Source organism: Falco peregrinus, chromosome 9, assembly GCF_023634155.1.
Source record: "Falco peregrinus isolate bFalPer1 chromosome 9, bFalPer1.pri, whole genome shotgun sequence".
Taxonomy (NCBI): Eukaryota; Metazoa; Chordata; class Aves; order Falconiformes; family Falconidae; genus Falco; species Falco peregrinus.
Genome location: NC_073729.1, coordinates 27,786,616 through 27,803,471, shown reverse-complemented (window position 1 = coordinate 27,803,471; position 16,856 = coordinate 27,786,616). Strand labels below are relative to the sequence as shown.

General features: G+C 39.4%; 1 protein-coding gene across 3 annotated transcripts in view; it reads left to right on the top strand.

Annotated features, from left to right (window-relative positions):
• Nucleotides 1-16,856, top strand: part of VAPB (VAMP associated protein B and C) — a 39,807-nt gene that overhangs the window by 5,186 nt on the left and 17,765 nt on the right. For all 3 annotated transcript variants that reach the window (XR_008748716.1, XR_008748715.1, XM_055813473.1), the window contains exon 2: nt 11,328-11,480. Coding sequence is in view for 1 of the 3 variants with exons in the window: in XM_055813473.1 (XP_055669448.1) it covers nt 11,328-11,480 (153 nt within the window). In the remaining 2 variants the exon portion in view is untranslated. The remainder of the gene's footprint in view (nt 1-11,327; nt 11,481-16,856) is intronic.

The window sequence follows — 16,856 nt, the reverse complement described above, 5'->3', positions numbered from 1 at the left end:
AGCTTCCTTAATCTGCTGGTGTCCTGTACACTAGAGACATGACACTAACAGGTCCACTGGGAAAGAGGGGAGGAATTGTACACGTGTGGGCTAACAGAAATTTGAAACTTTGAATAGGATTATTAGAGAGCCAAATAACAGTTATTTGAGATGTGTGAAGCAGTCAGGGAGGTTTAGCTGCATTTTCTGTTAAATTTAATTAATGTATTTAGGTCTCAAGATATATTTCCAAAAATCTCACAATCTGCTTGAAGGCTTTGGCCAATGTGACTTATGGGTTAAGGACTTCTGAATAATTTTGTACTGCCTAGATTTTCAGAACTGCAGCTGAAGTACTGAGCATTAATGGGATCAAAGTATTACTATTTCAAGGAAGGTCCTAATGCAGTGATAAAATCAGCATGAGCAACTGTTACTTGGTGGTTACTTCTTAGTTTTGTGGGATTTTGTGGTTTTAATATGATTGACTGCTTGTCTTTATTGTAAGGGATGGAACACATCAATTCATAATTTCCTGTTCCTTGGGAATCTCATGTTTGTGCATCAATTTTCAGCTCACTTTGAGCTATGGAAGCATTGCAATGATACATGAAAAAGTTTGTCACGTGTGTTATTTAAAGCTCATCAGAGTGGCAGACTGCCAGTCTGATTTGGTTGATGGGATGTGTCCTCTATTCATCACTTCAGAAAATATATTTGATTACAAATTATATTGAAAATACTTAAGTAAATGTAAGGTAAGGGGTGGCTGGCTTAAGTCCTAGGAGCGTGGCTGTCATGTCAAAATAAAGACACAGGTAATGTATCGTAGTGGGTGCAGGCTCACATGGAAGCTTAGGAGTAAACTATTTATCAACTGCCACCCTGCACACCATGTGCAATGTCTTAGCACCTGTGAAAGAGGAATGTGGAGTAGAAGTTTGCACAGGAGTTTCTGATAGTTCTTTCTCAGTGGAAATGAAATGACGATTGCCTTTTTCCTCACTTCATAAGTTTTATAAATTAAAAACTTACCAGTAGTCACGCAGTGCTTTGTTTCTTTTAAAATATGTTAGCTACCTTTAAATACAAGGCTGATTTTTGTTTAATTGCACTATAATTTGGAATTAGGATGGTAAAAATTACAGACTTTAAATAGATTGTCAGATCTGTTTTGAAACTCAGCTGGAAAAAAGGCATCATCACCATAGTGAATGATCCAACTTTATGAGCTCAGGTCAGCTTACATCTATGAACAAATACCCGGTTTTAAAAGAAGCTTAATTTGTTGTATGCACCCAGCTCTGGAAGGTATTGAGTGCATCAAATGAATTTTGAATCAAATGAGCACCTTCTACGTATATTATAATGCAATTTTTGCAGAAAACTGGGTGACTGAGGGTTTGTCTTGTTTCTTGCTTTTGGAGTACCTCTAAACATAGCTTTCTGCCTAGCTGGAGACAATGCAGGAGTCAAATGACCCTTGCTAATTCTGCCCACATCTTGCAGTCACACTCATTTTCTACTATCTTGTTACCATATTGGTCTTATGTTTGCTCCCTGCTGGGAACAGCTAATAACTACCGAATGCATTTTGTAGTTGGTACAATAACAGCCTTTTTGCTTTTTCTGTCAGTGTAGTTGGTTGGCTTTGAAAGCTTTCTTGATGATGTTTGCCACAGTTTTGCTTGTGGTAACAGCTGTTGTTTCAGACTTAAATTTCACCATTGTATTGGTAGGGAACGTGATCTTTAACATGATCGTGCTACTGCGAGCCAGGGTTTTTTTGGGGTGTTGTTTTTTGTTTGTTTTTTCTTGTACTCCAAGTAAATCCTCACTGATTTGTTAGGTATGGGACTCTTTCCCAGTTAGGAACTCTTTTTCTAGTTAGACCTCTCTCTTCTCTGCATAGGAAACTCTGACACTGGTGTCATAGTTCTTACCAGAAGTAAACTGAGGCCTCCTTTAATTGTCTTCCTGTGTGATGACCAGAGGCAGAAGGAAAGCCTATTCTACATACCTATATGAATATTTAAATATTAAAATACCTGTTTACCTAAACTAGAGGCCAGACTCATGCCAAGTCTCTTCCTTTGGCATTTGAGCCAATATTTATTCAATATATAATTCCTTTCATACATGCTTTGTAGACTCAGGTGTCTGTAGAGGCATATAGGATATTTTCTGAGATGTCTGGGATGTTGTTGAATTTAAAGCTTGGCCTGCTAGGCAACCTTCTGTAAAGAGGGATTGTGCCATCAGTCTGGAACAGCTGTCACAGTCGTGCTGTCATTGAAAATGTATGCAAAGGGAATCACCATTGCCATGTTTAATTCAGTGCAGGATTAAAATGTACATCGATTGAAGTGATTGAGTGTTTACACTAGCAAGACAATCCAGTCTGAGAGTTGACCAACTCTGTCCTTTCTGTACTAAAGTTGTTTTGAAAATTGCTTGCTTCAACTTTTTCTGGCCTCAAAAACATTTGTACAAATTGGGTACTGCTGCTGCCTGCAGTACTTTATCCAACATTATTATAAATACTTTATGAAAATAATCTCTTTACTAAAAAACTCCTTTAGTGTCTAGTTCTCAGAGCTGTAAACGAAGCCCCTCATTCCATGGTGCTGTGGATTAAAGATTTTATCGTTCTAAATTTAATCCTGTTTTCTTGGTTGGTTTCCACCAGGGGTGGAAAAAATAGACAAGGGGGAGGTTTGCCTGGTGATCCAGTTACTTATGATGCAAATTATAAAATCATGTAGGTGTGGGGCTTGCTATGGAGCCAAATCTTATGTTTTTGCAAACAATTTCAAAGACCTAATTCAAGTTAGTTGTGCTTGTAGAAGGCATGTCAAATACCTATGTAATTCTTCTTAAAAAATAAATAATTTAACTTTTTATGACTGCTCCTTTTTATCTAACCAGTTACTTCATCCTTAACTGGTGGTTCTAATGTTTCACACAAGCAGAAGTTCAGCTCTCCCATATGCAGTTTCATGTTTGGACTGCCACTGTTGCCTGTTTATATTTGCAACTGCTGCTGCTTGCTGTATGTGAATTAACAATATATTTGCATCTTCTTCTTCTCAAAATACTTGTGTGCGTAATTTCCCCTGGTTTGCAAGGTCTTGTCTTCTGACCTTCCTACATTTTTACCAGACTAGGAGCAAAAGTGTAACGGCAGTAAGATGATTTTTTTTTGGGGTGGGGGGTGGGTGTATAGCTGTTTTTACACTATACTTACTGACGTCATACGGTGGTGCAGATAACACTTACAGAGGTTTATTAGGTTTGGAGGATGCAACTTCACATCTCTATCTTGTTCTGTGCCAGACAGTGTAAGCTGTCAGGTATTTTTTTCCTGATGTTTTCTCGCTGCTTCTGACTAAATTTCTGATTTGGTTTTGGTTTGGTGTTTTACTTTCTTTCCTTTGATCCTGAGAGCACAGTTAATAGATTAGTTTTCAAGTGGCTCCTCAGAAATGTATCTTGCTAAATTCAGGATTCCTTTCTTATTTGTAGCTATAGTTAGTATCTCACTGCCTGTAATTTTTTTTTTAAACTTACTAGAAAAGCAGCTACTTATTGGGCATCCCAAACCCTCTGGTTTTGCTTGTTTCTTCTGGTATTTCCAATTTATGCATAGTTTTGCACTTAAAATATTTGCTCAGTTGCTGTTTAAGTTGCACATTAAATTTGTCTGTTTGAGGAGTATATATGAACATAAAATTTGAGCAGTTAAGATGCTCTTTCCCTACCATTTTACTGTTCATTTGAAATGGAGATTAGTGATGTAATACATCAGTCCAGGAAAAATGACTTCTCAAGAAGTACAATAAAAAGTGTAGTTTGGGACGGTGGTTAAAATCACGATGCTTCTTCCAGGGAGATTGACTCTACATTGACTTCTGTCTTCAGCACTGGTTTTGCCAGGGCAGCTTGCACGTCAGGCCATCATCATGCTAGGCTCCACTCTCGAAGTTGCATCCCCCCTTCTCCCTGGGGGGCTGTGCTTTGGTTCTGCACCCTTTCAATACCCACCCAGCAGCCCCCATGAATGAGGCTTCTAGCCACACAGGGCGAGTAGTTGTTTTACTGTTACATTTTGCCATGCCGTGCTTATCAAAAGAGGTGTAGCTACTATTGCGCTGTCAAAAGATAGTATGCTGCTATTTTCTGAGCTGTTTTCATACCTGGAGAGAGTTGGTACATGTGATATTTGTGAGTGAACAAAGTAATACGATATGTTTGGCATTCGGTTCTGAAAGAATATGAAAGCATAGTTGAAACAGAGATATGCCTCTAAAAGCTAGCCAGCTCTGCTATTAGTCTCTTGTTTATGAATTGTGTGCAGAAATCTGTTTTAAGTTTAGGATGTAGAGAAAATATTGTATGTTGTGCGGTTTTGTTGCTGAAGATTGCTGTAAGTAATGTTTGGGTGTAATAAAACTCTGTAGAGACCAGTTGGAAAAAAAGAAATGGCACTCTACCAAAATTATTTGAAGGACATATTCTTTCATGTTTCTTGGCATGCTTATGTGTGGCCTCTCGTTTCTTACAACTGTGAAGTCAAACTGTTAGTGATCCTCTGAGGAATAAAAGGACAAAAGTTACATACTAGTAGATACCCTGAGAATAGTCTCCAGTCTCATATTTGGGTTTTGGGTTTTTTTTGTTGTTGTTGTTGTTTTGAGGTTTGGGGGTTTTTGTTGTTCCCCTATTCAGCATGAGGCATGCTCTGGGAAAAAGAGTTTGTGCCAAAATAGGCCAGAGGAGGACAGAGATTAATCCATCCAAATGGAATAATTTACTGCCAATCTTGCTCCACCTTTGGCATCTGTATCATGTAATTTTCTTGTTTTCCTACGCTTTTTTTTCTCTTAGATAATTTTATTGATTGCATACATCTTAAAAAAATTAATGCATCATCTATTGCAAGGGGAATGATTTGCATGGCACATCTATTTTTAAATGTTTTTTCATCAGGGCTTCTACTGTTTGACACAGCAGAAGTGGAAGTGACCACTTCCCTCCTGTCACTTTGCTTCAAGGGCCCTTTAGGGTGAGGACAGTCATGGTAAGAGTAAAGGAATTGATTCCACAGGGGTGGGGTTTTCTGGCTACTTCCATTTGAAATCTGAGCTGAGATTGAAAGGTTTGTGAGTGGTTTATAGAAGCATTAAGAGTGGCCTAAGTTTTTCTTTAAAATAATTACCAAATTTGGGGTTGTGGGTTGTTGGGTCCTCTCAGTGTATTACTTGTGAAAGCAGATGTTTATGCAACATGATGCTTCTTGTTTCTCTTTCTTTGATTTCAAAAGTTGTGGATGCTCACTTAATTATGAATGTCTCCAGAGCCAGATGATGATGATGATTAAAACTTGGCATACAGTACTTTTTAAAACACTAATCTTCACAAGATTCTCTGTAATTAGATAAGTATTCTCCTGACTTCACAGAGAGGAAAACTGTAAGGGTCCAAACCTGCCTCTGTTGTGGAGCTGCTGTCAACTCTTAAGGCTCTTAATAGCAGAAGATCAAGCCTTTAAGTGATTTGTCTAAAGAGAAGTAAGATGGTGGGAGAGTTTGATTGGATCTTGGGTGTTCTTGATTTGCAGGCACCTGGCTGATAGCTCAAGATGTCTTGCTTGACATTTCTGCTTTTTTCATTTTAGTGTGTATCTTCAAAGGTCATAAACTTTATATATAACTTCAAAAAGCAGTGTACGGTAAGTCAAGCCTACACCTGTTACTGAACCTCTTGCTCATCGCTAGCATTTTTATTTTGACTGTCTCTCTCTACTGCTGATAAGACACCCCCAGAAATAAAATCGGAGAAATTGTGGATATAAAATGAAATCATTTGGTTACTATCAGAAGCACAGTAAAGGAACTGAGAAACAACTCAGGTATGATGATAAGAAAAGTTATAAGTAGAAAGGCTGAAATACTCAGATAGAGAGATGACTGTGTTCTTGAGTGGTGGTTGTTTTGTTAGTGGTGCTTTTACACTGTCACGTAGGACTGCGGCAGGTTCGTACATGGTAGAGCAGGGCAAGGTGCACCCCCAGTGTGAGGGGCTGACTGAGCTGGTGGGGGGGACACTTCACGCCGTGGGAGCAGGAGCCAGCATGGTGTGTGTGATGGTGAAGGGAGCCTGAAGTATCATGTTCAACCCCCACCCTCTCCACTCACACATGCAGGGTCAATGTAGCTCTTTTGCTGGATGAATTACTGCTCCATGTGGACATCTACTAGTCGGGGCATATCAACATGTAGGATTTGGGCTCTTGAGAATAGCCACAAAACAGTTTAAATTTCCCTTCTACTGCTTTTCACCATCTCCCTTATTAAAGATACCTTGGTTACTTTTCTGTGGCTGATTAATATGTCAGGTGATTAATGACTTTCATCTGACACATCAATGGGATTAAACCATGGTGAAATACATCCTTCCACTCCTATTGTTGCTTTCAACAAAAGAAGTACAAAAGGGGTTGTCTCACTAGAAGCTCTGCCTGTATTTCTGCCTGTTTCCAATTACCTTGCTTTTGGATATGTGTCTGTGGGGCTGAGTTGGGGTGGCAAAAGTTGTTGAGCGAAAGTGATGAAAGCGCATCTGAAACATTCTAGGAATAACATGGGCAGCTTGATGAGAATTTTTGTTAATCTTGTTGATCAGCGGTTGCCAGTTTAACATGATTACGATTCTATCAAGTGCTCCTGCCAGGAGTGCCTTTGCTCTGAAAAGCACCAGTTCACTGAATTTTTCAGGGGATGCCTGGTTTTACACATATGAGAATTTGCATTAGATTTAAGCACAAAAAAATTAAGCACGTGCCTTAATTACTTCCAACAAGTATGCCAACACTAGAAGTGTGACTGCAGCACATATGCCTAGATGTGCTAGCTTTAACCTACTAAATATGAGACCTTGTTCTCTCAATTTGGCAGAATGCTGTGTGCAAAGGTGCAGTTTCCCTGATGCCAGTGTCTGAGTGCTGCTTGATCTGGCTGAAAACTGATTCTCCTTTGTCTCTTTGCTGCTGCCCCCTCCCTCCCTCCCTGTCTTCTAAGTGGATTAATTTTCAGCTCAGCGCAAGCAGATGAGCACTGGTGCAGCTAGCACAAGCAGTTGGTGGAGATTAGAAGTTATCCCACCTCCCCTTTAGCAGTGAGATGGACTGATGCAGGCATAAAGCAATCCTAGGACTGTGGCTCACCTACTGCGTGTAGTTAATTTTAAAGATGTAGTAGTATTTGCACATACAAATCTGCAGAGGACTGTGCCTGGTTTGAATGTTCCTGCCCAAGCCAGTGCCTCTGCTGATGCTACTGCTGACTGCTTTCACAGGCCAAACAGTGCAACAGCAGTGTTCTTGCTGCATTGAAAGTAGATGTGTATAAGGATTGTTTATTTGCCAAGCTAAAGCATGGAATTTCGGTTAAGGTGAAAATAATTATATTAAGATTCAGTACAAATGATGTAGGTGTGTAACGTGGCTACTGTGACTAGTGAGTGGCAAGAAACTTATACTTGAGTACTGTGCTGATCAAAAAGTTACTGGCCTGGATTTGCTTGTACAACTGTGGGCAACTTTTATTGCAATGAAAGTTACTTAAATTTTAAACAAAGCTGACATCATATTCTTTTGACCTAATTCCCAGGCTTCTGTATTCTTACTAAAATGATCCAGGATGTTATGATGCAGCACACTGCAGAATGGAACTCTTAGGAAAGATTGATACAGCACTGGTGTTTGAATAGGAAATGGAGCATGGCAAATTCTGAGACAATGCTGTCATCTTCAGACATGAAGGGTTGTATGTGTAGTTCCTGGGTGGAAAGCTGCAGTTTGTAGTTTGAAAATAAAACTGCTGAAAAGCGAATCTATGAAGAACCATGATACCTCTTGCTGTTTGTTGTTGCATGAGTGTATGAGGCCGTGTTTCCTTTTCTTTAAGTAGTACTGCTAGTTTGCATATCACTAGATGCCCAGTTTTCATTAACACAAGTTTACTTTTTTCTAACTGGCAGGAAAATATCATTGAGCCCTTGTGGAATTTTCCAAACTTCCACTACCAAATTCAGTTTACTACATTCTTCCTTCTAGACAGCTTGCTCCCATGACAACCCCATGTCAGATGATGCATGTACAGACCCTTAGTTTCCCATAACTTTGTCCTTGGGATGACACCAGTGACATTTTTCTCATGATCTTTAAAAACATGGGAGAAAAATAGTACTTTTTTTTTTCTTTAAGAAGTGCAAGTTGTCATTTGGAAAGCATCCTGCCCCAATATAAGTTTCAAGTATGTGGAAATATTAAGGACAATCAAAAATACATTATTTTGTTTTGAAAGTTAGGAAATAAAGGTTGTGTGTGTTAAAAGAGTGCAGCTTCTGTTTAGGCACACAGTATGTCAGTATTCCCTGCAGAGTCAGCTTGTTGCTTTTACCCAGGTACCATCTGGATGCACAGTCTTGACTCATTGTGGTTGTAATTACAGCCTGCCTTAGAGGCATAGGCATATACTTGTATAAGTGGTCCATCCATTTGCAATGAGGACGAAGGCATTGGAAAGAAGTGTAGAGCATTTTATCTTGCTATATCTGTGGGTATGATTCCAGAAGTCCTAATGCCTTGCATTGAACAATGGAACTCCAGGGTAGATGTGTGTCTCATATGACTCTTAATACCCAAATACCCAAGCCAAGCTCACCTGCAGTGCGCAAATCCAAACAGAAAGCAAAGGTGTATCTCCAGTACAGAATTAGCTTCTGTTTACCCTGGCATCAGTTCCCCCCCATACCCCAACCTCCCCCCAGAATGTCTTAACTTAGGCTATAGTAAGCTAACAACAGGCTGTCAAGGTTTCATTTCAGTCTGAGTTAGCAGTCCATGGGCTTTGCTCTTAAAAGGCAGGCCAGCCAAGCTGATAATATTTCACTGCCGTGCCGTAATTACCCCTGAGTAATACTCTCTTGTCCATTTCTTTTTTTATACACTCAAAACCACCAGTAATGTCACTTTAACCCTCCATTTGTCTGCTCTGTTTTGCTTTCCTACAGTATTGGAACAGCAGTGCCATAAGGAGCATGCCTGCACAAAAGTTTGCTGAAAGCAGAGGTCTAGTACAATTGTGCTGGCTAATCTGTAAAACCTGTAATTTGGGGAAAATGGATCTAAAGAAACTGTTTGAAGTTCAGTGGACAAAAAAGAAGAGGAAATGTCAAGCAGACAAGAAGAAATTAATTCAGTCTGCTGAAAGGTTTTGCTGCCAAGTATTTTGGTATGATCTGTGTTAGCAATAAGTAACTCCATTTGGAAATTATTTTACACGCAGAATTGTTGTCGTATTACTATTATAAACAGCAGCTCTATGCTGGGGCACAAAATCCTGCACGCATTCGTGGATCAACCAAGTAAAAACATGGTATTTCCCGCAGGAAATCTATCCCAGCATGCAGACTAGTAAAGCACTATAGAGGATGCAGCTGCATATGTAGGGCTTTGTACAGACGACCCTCCCTCTGTGCTGGAATAGCTCAAGCTGTAATTTTTTACTAAAGATGCATCCTTAATGCTTAGGCATCAAGTAATTTCTGCTGAAATGTTAGACTTCTTCCAGTTAGAGCTGTCTGAAGATCTGCTACGTAGTCTTTACACACCTAAATGTTTGCTGGATTATGCTGGTGGTTTGTTTAACAGTTCGTGGCTGCTTCTGCCCAGTTATTTTCCATTAGACTTAAAGTCTGTCTCTGCATGCGGAAAACAGAGAAAACTTGACAGCTGTGTTTCATTCTCTTTTCACATCTCAGTGTTTCATCTGGCACAGGTTTAGTGAAATGTTTCATGAGATCTGAAAATTTTATTGGCGCTTTATTTTTTTGCTACCAGGTTTCATTGTAGATGCAAATTGGCTTTTCCAGAGTGCGGGCAGAAATGGTGCTACATTTTTGACTGGTTGGGTTTTTTTGGTGTCTGATTGTTTTGAGTTTTGTCTCCTTCTAATTACTTAAAACAAATTGGATCAAGGATAAAGGTTGCAGGACTGTAATACTTTTACAGCTGTATTAAATGTCATCTTAGGAAACAAATTTGTCTGCTAAATTTGTAGAAAAGGAAACAAACATTATTTTAAGCCAACCATGCTGCAGGAAGAGGATGGTGGAATGTTGCCTGCTAGTATTTTTATTACCATCATCATCATCATTCACCCTTTTTAAATATTAAGGTTGTCCCTTCTGCAAGAAAAGCTTCGATGCTTTTTTTTTTTTTTTTTTTTGACCTGTTTGCTTTTATTCCTGAGGATAGATGAAGATACTTTATTCAAGCATCAAATTAATTACTCTTGTGCAGAAGACAGTTGATCAAAGTGTGGTTATATTTCTTGTAATTACATTTCCTTACCATCTGAGCAAGCACTGTAGTTGCATGCTACCTGTCTGGTTTATCAGTGTCATGTAGAAAATCAGTAACTAGCCTTTCCTGTAACCGGAGGGATTCTGGCAGTTTCAACTAGGTGCTGAGCCTGTGAGAATTCGATTTGCCTGCACTTGATGTTGCAGAACTTGACAGTGGTTTGAGTCTAGCTTTACTAATACAGAAATCTTTGCCAGTGCTCTCAACACCCAAGAATTTTCCTATTTCTGCATGGTTGTTTCCTGTCTTGGGCGAGGTAGGCTATTGTATGAAGATTTCTTTCTGTTTATCATTTCTAGTAGCCATGAGAATAATTAGAAGAAGGAAAAAAAAAAAAAAAAGACTTGGAAGGAAAAGGGGATACACACTAAATGCTTGTCTTGCTGGTTTTGGTATGGCATTTCTGAAAACCTAGTGGAATCCTCCTTCTGTGGATGTACAGCCTGAATATACAGATGAACCTGTAGTAGCCACTTTATCATTCTCTTTCTAGGTAACATTCTGTACCGTACTCCCCTATTTATCATCTCTAACGTAGGTACATATGGTATCTTTGTAAGCCTGGGTTTACTGGGATTCAGTAGTTAGAATGGAGTAACTGTGACACAGCAGAGAATTTGGCATCTTGTGAATGCCATGTTGTTGTGTTGGCACAATGTATAAATGATTTCCCCCTTTTTGTTTTGCTATTAATGATCAACTTCAGCTGTTGTGCTGTGAGTGTTGGAGCATGCTGCACATCAGAATGCTCAGAGGCCTCACAGCTTTGCGTGCACGATTATCTGTACGTGCCAGAGATGGAAATTGAACATCTAATTACTTTATAAGATTTGTGAACAAGAGATTTAGAGCCTGCTTAGCCTCTGCTTGAAAAGTACTTTCTGTGTGATTTCAAGTCTGCTTTTGCTCTTCTCCTCAGGTCCTTTCACAGATGTTGTCACTACAAACCTGAAACTCGGCAATCCTACAGACAAAAATGTGTGCTTCAAAGTTAAGACCACAGCACCACGTAGATACTGTGTAAGGCCTAACAGTGGAATTATCGATGCAGGAACATCAATTAATGTTTCTGGTAAGCCATTCAAGCAGTTTTTGGTGATTGAAAATAGCTTTTTCTAATAAATTATTCCTTGGAATGCTTGGCAACCTGCAAGTATTTTGTTGAATCTTTATAAAAGGATGAGGTTGTGATTTTGTGGGGAAGCATCCATTTCATATATCCTTCCCTTATTCCTGGTCTAGCAGTAATAGGTTTGGTTTTACATCTTGTTTTCAAGGGAAAAAAAGGGAGAAGTACATAAATCACTTAAGATAATTCATTAACAGCCTTACCAGCCTATCCAAACCACCACTGCTGCAGCCCTGCCCTCCCTGTGGGATTATTTTTGTACGGTTAGTTTTTTGCCAGCTTAACTTCCTGAACCAGCTCACCGCAGGGTCACACAAGTGCTTGGACAGGCATGTCGAGGGAGGAATAACTGAGCGGGCTGCAGCCACGGGGTTTTAGACAAGCGTTGGCTGTTGCCAAACTGCCTAATATAACTAATAATGAGAACATTCACCTTCAAACCATACTTGTTTTGTGTTCCTTGAAGATAGAACATGCTTTGGTGTTAGAAATGCCAAGTGACTAAATCTTTGCTGTTCCATAGGAAAAATTAATGATTTTCTCTATAATGAGTCAGTAGCTCTTGATTTGCCTGAGTTTGGTAATGGAAAAGCAAAGGAGTGGCTTACTTTGAAAGCACGAAGAGCTGAGTATATCCCATAAACAGAATGTCTGTATATTAACTTGCTGATGATGCGTGCTTGATCTGTTTTCTCAATGACTTCTCCAGTCCATGTTTTTAATAAAGAATTCTGTCAAAGCATGTAGTAGTGGCATACTGCATGAGTGAAGTCTGACTTCTTAATTAAGAAAATTATTTCTATAAACATACAGATATATTTTTTACTATTTCTAATAAATTTTAATATTGGCATGATAAGAAAAATTACTTACTGATAGGTTATATGATTTGCTGTTACTGCTTACCAAACTTTTCTAGCCTGGAATAAAAAAAAATTTGGGAGCTAAAACTACTGCTTTTCACTTGAGAAAAAAAAAATGTAAAAGTCAAGACTTCAGGTTTTTACTCAACAAAATGTAAAATATTTAAACTTTGCCCTTGAAGAGCTTGCTTCAACAAAATAAAAACTGATCCCAAAAATACTTTGCAGTGTAACATTAAGAGACTCTAATCCTGTAAGTCTTCTTGTGCATGCCTACGTTTGCACACTCATTGATCTGTTGTCTTTAGGATTTCTATTGTGTCAAATTGAGCATGCATATGATTGCAGAATTGTGCCTCGCTCGCAGTTAATGTCCGGGGAGTGTCAGGAGAGGAGATAACCAGTGCAGTGTGGTAGCAGGTGATGTGGTGGCGCAGGCAAAGCATTTCTGCTTCAGGAGAGGGCTAGCACATATCCAGTAAGCTCTGAAATGACTAATACGTAAATGAAAAAGCTCCCTAGAGAGAAATTGAGATTTTTAAAACTTGGGATGATTCCCAGGTAAAGCTGTCTGTCATCCATATCTCTACTAGCTGCAGGAAGCATATTAAATGCATAGAAATCAATGAAGTGATAATGAAAATTAGTATGGTTTCTAGCTACAAATTATCTTCGTGCTATAAAGATGTGGATTCTTTTCCTCTTTCAGATGAACTTCAAAATTAAAAGCCTGCTTCCTTTGTAGGCAGGTACCACGCTTTTTTAAATGTCACCTTGATCTCAACATTGTTTCCTTAAACTTCTCCTTGCAATGACCCTTCACTCTACCTTGAGCAGAATACAGTATAGGCGAGCGCTGTATGAGCCATCTTAGTTACGCTGACAGCATGCCTACGTCTCGCTCGCTTTTCCAGCCCGGTTCTTCCCAGCAGCATACCAGATAGAGCGTGGATCTAGTCCAAGACTTGACTGAAAGTATCCCGTTATGAGAGACTGCTGTGCTAAACCTAAGCTATGCTTTGCTCTTGCTTACGTAGCTTTGAAAAACTTTCCCTTTTCTGATAACTATTTGTAGTGGTTTATGATTCAGTTAGTTTTGCAAATGGCTATGGTGTATTTATTCACAAGCTCACATTTGTGTTCTACATATTTTCATGGTGATAATAACTTAGTAATAATAAATAACAATCCTAAACTGCTGGTTTCTACATTAACATATTTTAAAATGCAAGCAGTACATGTTCATTGTTCTTTAGGTAATATATAGAGGTAAATTTATAGGTAGATGTGTTGCACAATTCTGGGGTTATATATATAATTCTTTATTTCTTAAAACACTCTAAACTGAAGCTATCTTGTGCTGTGGCTGAATTTCTCTTTAATAGAGCTGTATATATTGCACTCCTGGTAGCTTCTTTAAACCATGCATGGGACCTAACTTTGGACTTAAAGGTAGCAGTGTCTTTGGTTCTGATTACCAGAAGGGATCTTTTGGGGAGGGGGTGTAAAAGAGGGAACTTTCATTAACTTACAGAACATAATTGTTTTCTAATTCACAGAAAGGAGGGAGATGTGTTTAACCTTTGCTTTGGAGTAAAGTGTCTTAAGAACAGAGGGCTGATTTTTGAGTTAATGAAGTGAAAAATAAATAGAATTTGTTTCTTTGCCTCTGAGTCAGTTATTTTTCAGTCATGTAATTCAAGTCTTGCACAGGGCATAAAAATAGGATTTGAATAAATAGGACTTGAATTCTTCCAAAACTAGTGAAAATACTACCAATGAGAAATTGTTAGAACATAGTTAATACAGTAATAATTTCCGGACACTTAAACTAATTGGGCTGTATTTACTATATGCAATCTGTCCTCTTGAGAATTGCTGATGGAATTGTAACGCAGCCGCTTGGTAGCACTGCACTGGTGCTGCAACTTCTCTCTCCAAAAAATCAGTGTCTAAGCATAGTGGCATGAAGCTCTAGAACAATTTATTAGTTTCTCAGAATATTACTGACCGAAGCTGAGTTTGGGGCAGTTGTATCTTCCTTGTGCTGTAGTATTTGTTACACTCTTGTGAAACTATAGCTGTACTATTCCGATGTAAGTATTTGAGAAGATATTCTGCCCTAAGACAGAGGCAGCAGTCAGAATGTTATACCACTTTATTTCCTACTAGTATGTTGGCTCATTTGAAACATGAAATGCTGGAATAGTAAAGCTTGCTTTATTCTAGGGAATCTCAAATACTGGCTTCTTATGCCATTTCACAGCTTTTCCTAAATATCAGCATTTAAGGCCCTGTCAGCATGCACTGCTCACTGCGATGGCAGGTTTGTAGCCCCTGTTTTCACCTGTTACATAATTGCACGTAATTTTAACAGCTGAGTTTATGTAACTGTCAGGAAGTGTGTGTGTGTGCTGTCATCGGATTTTATTGCATTTGGTCTGAAATAATTCGAAGAGTATTTGCACACATTCCATTTTTTGTTTAACATGCCTTATTTCAACAAAGATATCTGATTTTGTGGCTTCTGAGAGGTTGGAATGTAAATAAAAGGCATGAATGGATTACAAAGGAAAAGTGAAAAAATGAAAGCAGATGCTGATGAGTCTGCAGATAGGTATATAACAGGGAAGAGAGGAAGTACAGATTGTACCATCTGTGCACGCTGTCCCGCTGAAGACAGCAGTCTGAACATGCTTCCTAAAAATGGGGAGAAGCTGACGTTATCCTTAGGCTGCTGTCGAATATCCTTGAATTTTTAGGTTTTTGTAAACCTGCCTGACTTTGAAAAGGCAGTTGGTTGGCATTGCCTTCAGGAGGGTGCTTGTGCAGCTGCTGTTCTCTTTGGTGGCAGTGGGGCTGCCCCTTTTGCTACAGTCACCGATGGTGTCCTGCCTGCTGCTGCGGCCCCCAGCTCTGCCAAGGCAGCATCACTGCTGCGTCCGGCTCCCCCAGGACTGCATAGCCACTGCCCCGTTTTGGTTTGGTTTTATCCACTTGATTTAGGAGAATCTAGCTTGATCTTCATAGATTCAACGTTTCTTAGTAGTATTGAAGTATTTACAGAAAGAACTATGTAAACATGGAACTAGTGTGGAGTGGTGCAGTGGATTCTGCCTGTTTGCGTAGATACAAGTGTCCTTGGTTCACCTCTAGCGGAGCTGCTCAAATTGCACAATGATCTTGAGGCTTGCCCCTCTGGCTGCTTGGGGTGTTTCATGTAGTGGTGACATAAGTGTGGTAGATTGGATCTATCCAGACCATAAAGAATTTCATGTAGTGCCATTTGGGAAAACTATCTTTAAAGCTAGAAAATAAAAATAGATTCACAGACTACTGAATGGACTACTTAAGAGTAAACACTGATGTGGATGGAAATGTAATAGCAGGAAGTTACTAGCAATGTTTCTTCAGAATGATTCTTGGGGCTAATCTTGTTTAATGTTTAATTCTGGCACAAAGAGTACGCTAAAAACACTGATGATGATGAAAAGTTGGGAGGCTGAAGATACACAGCAGAACTGGGTGTCCTTGAAAGCTACAGTAACAGAAACAGAGGATGACTTTCATCAGAAAAACTGCAAAATCATGTACTTGGCGAATAAAATACTCCTGCTATAATTGCAAGCTTGTTAAATGAAGGGGGCTGGCTAGGGAGACCAGGATGCTGAGATAATGTATCTGTGCATAAGTCAAAACAGGCTGGAAAATGGAAGAGATAAGAGGGTATAAATGCTGTTGTCCAAGGCACTAGTAAAATTTCCTGAGTGTATAATCAAAGTAGCTCATACAGAGGAGTTCAAGCCAGAACGGGTGCAGAGGATGAATGGGGAGCCTGGCCCAGAGCAGACCCACGGAGTCTGGCGTGCTTAGTTTACCAGAAGGCCAAGAGTTGCTGTGATTGATGTCTTGGAGTGCGCTAGAAGTAAATGGCTCTTCCCCTTCTTTGATATTTAAGCATAAGGGCAGTATTGGTCCAGGACCAAGTAAACAGGCCATTAGTAAATGTAGATGGAAACTAGAGGAAGGTTGCTGACTATCTGAGCAGGGGGACTTTTCTGTTCCTTTTGCTCTTGGAAGGGAATGTTAGATCCTAGCAGGTGTTATGGGATAGAATCTTGCCTCCTTCCGTGTTTCTTGCTTCAGATTTCCTCTGTTCCTTGAGAAAGCAGGTTTCCTGTAGGAAAACCAGAAGTGTTTAATGCTTCTGACGTTGTTAATAACTTTGCCAGTAAACTGTTGTAGGAAAAAGAAAGAGCATATTGGGTGGTCACTGCCTCTCCTTTGCAATCTACAGAGGGCCTTGCATAAAGCATTGGGAGTATAGCAGGAATGTGTGAGAAAACTGGTATCCATTTCTTTGGAAACACTTCAGAGCAGGATGTACATAAGGTCAGTCCTTTGTGTTTGAATTTTGAGACAGACGAGTAGGCTAACAAATACAACTTGCCTTTCT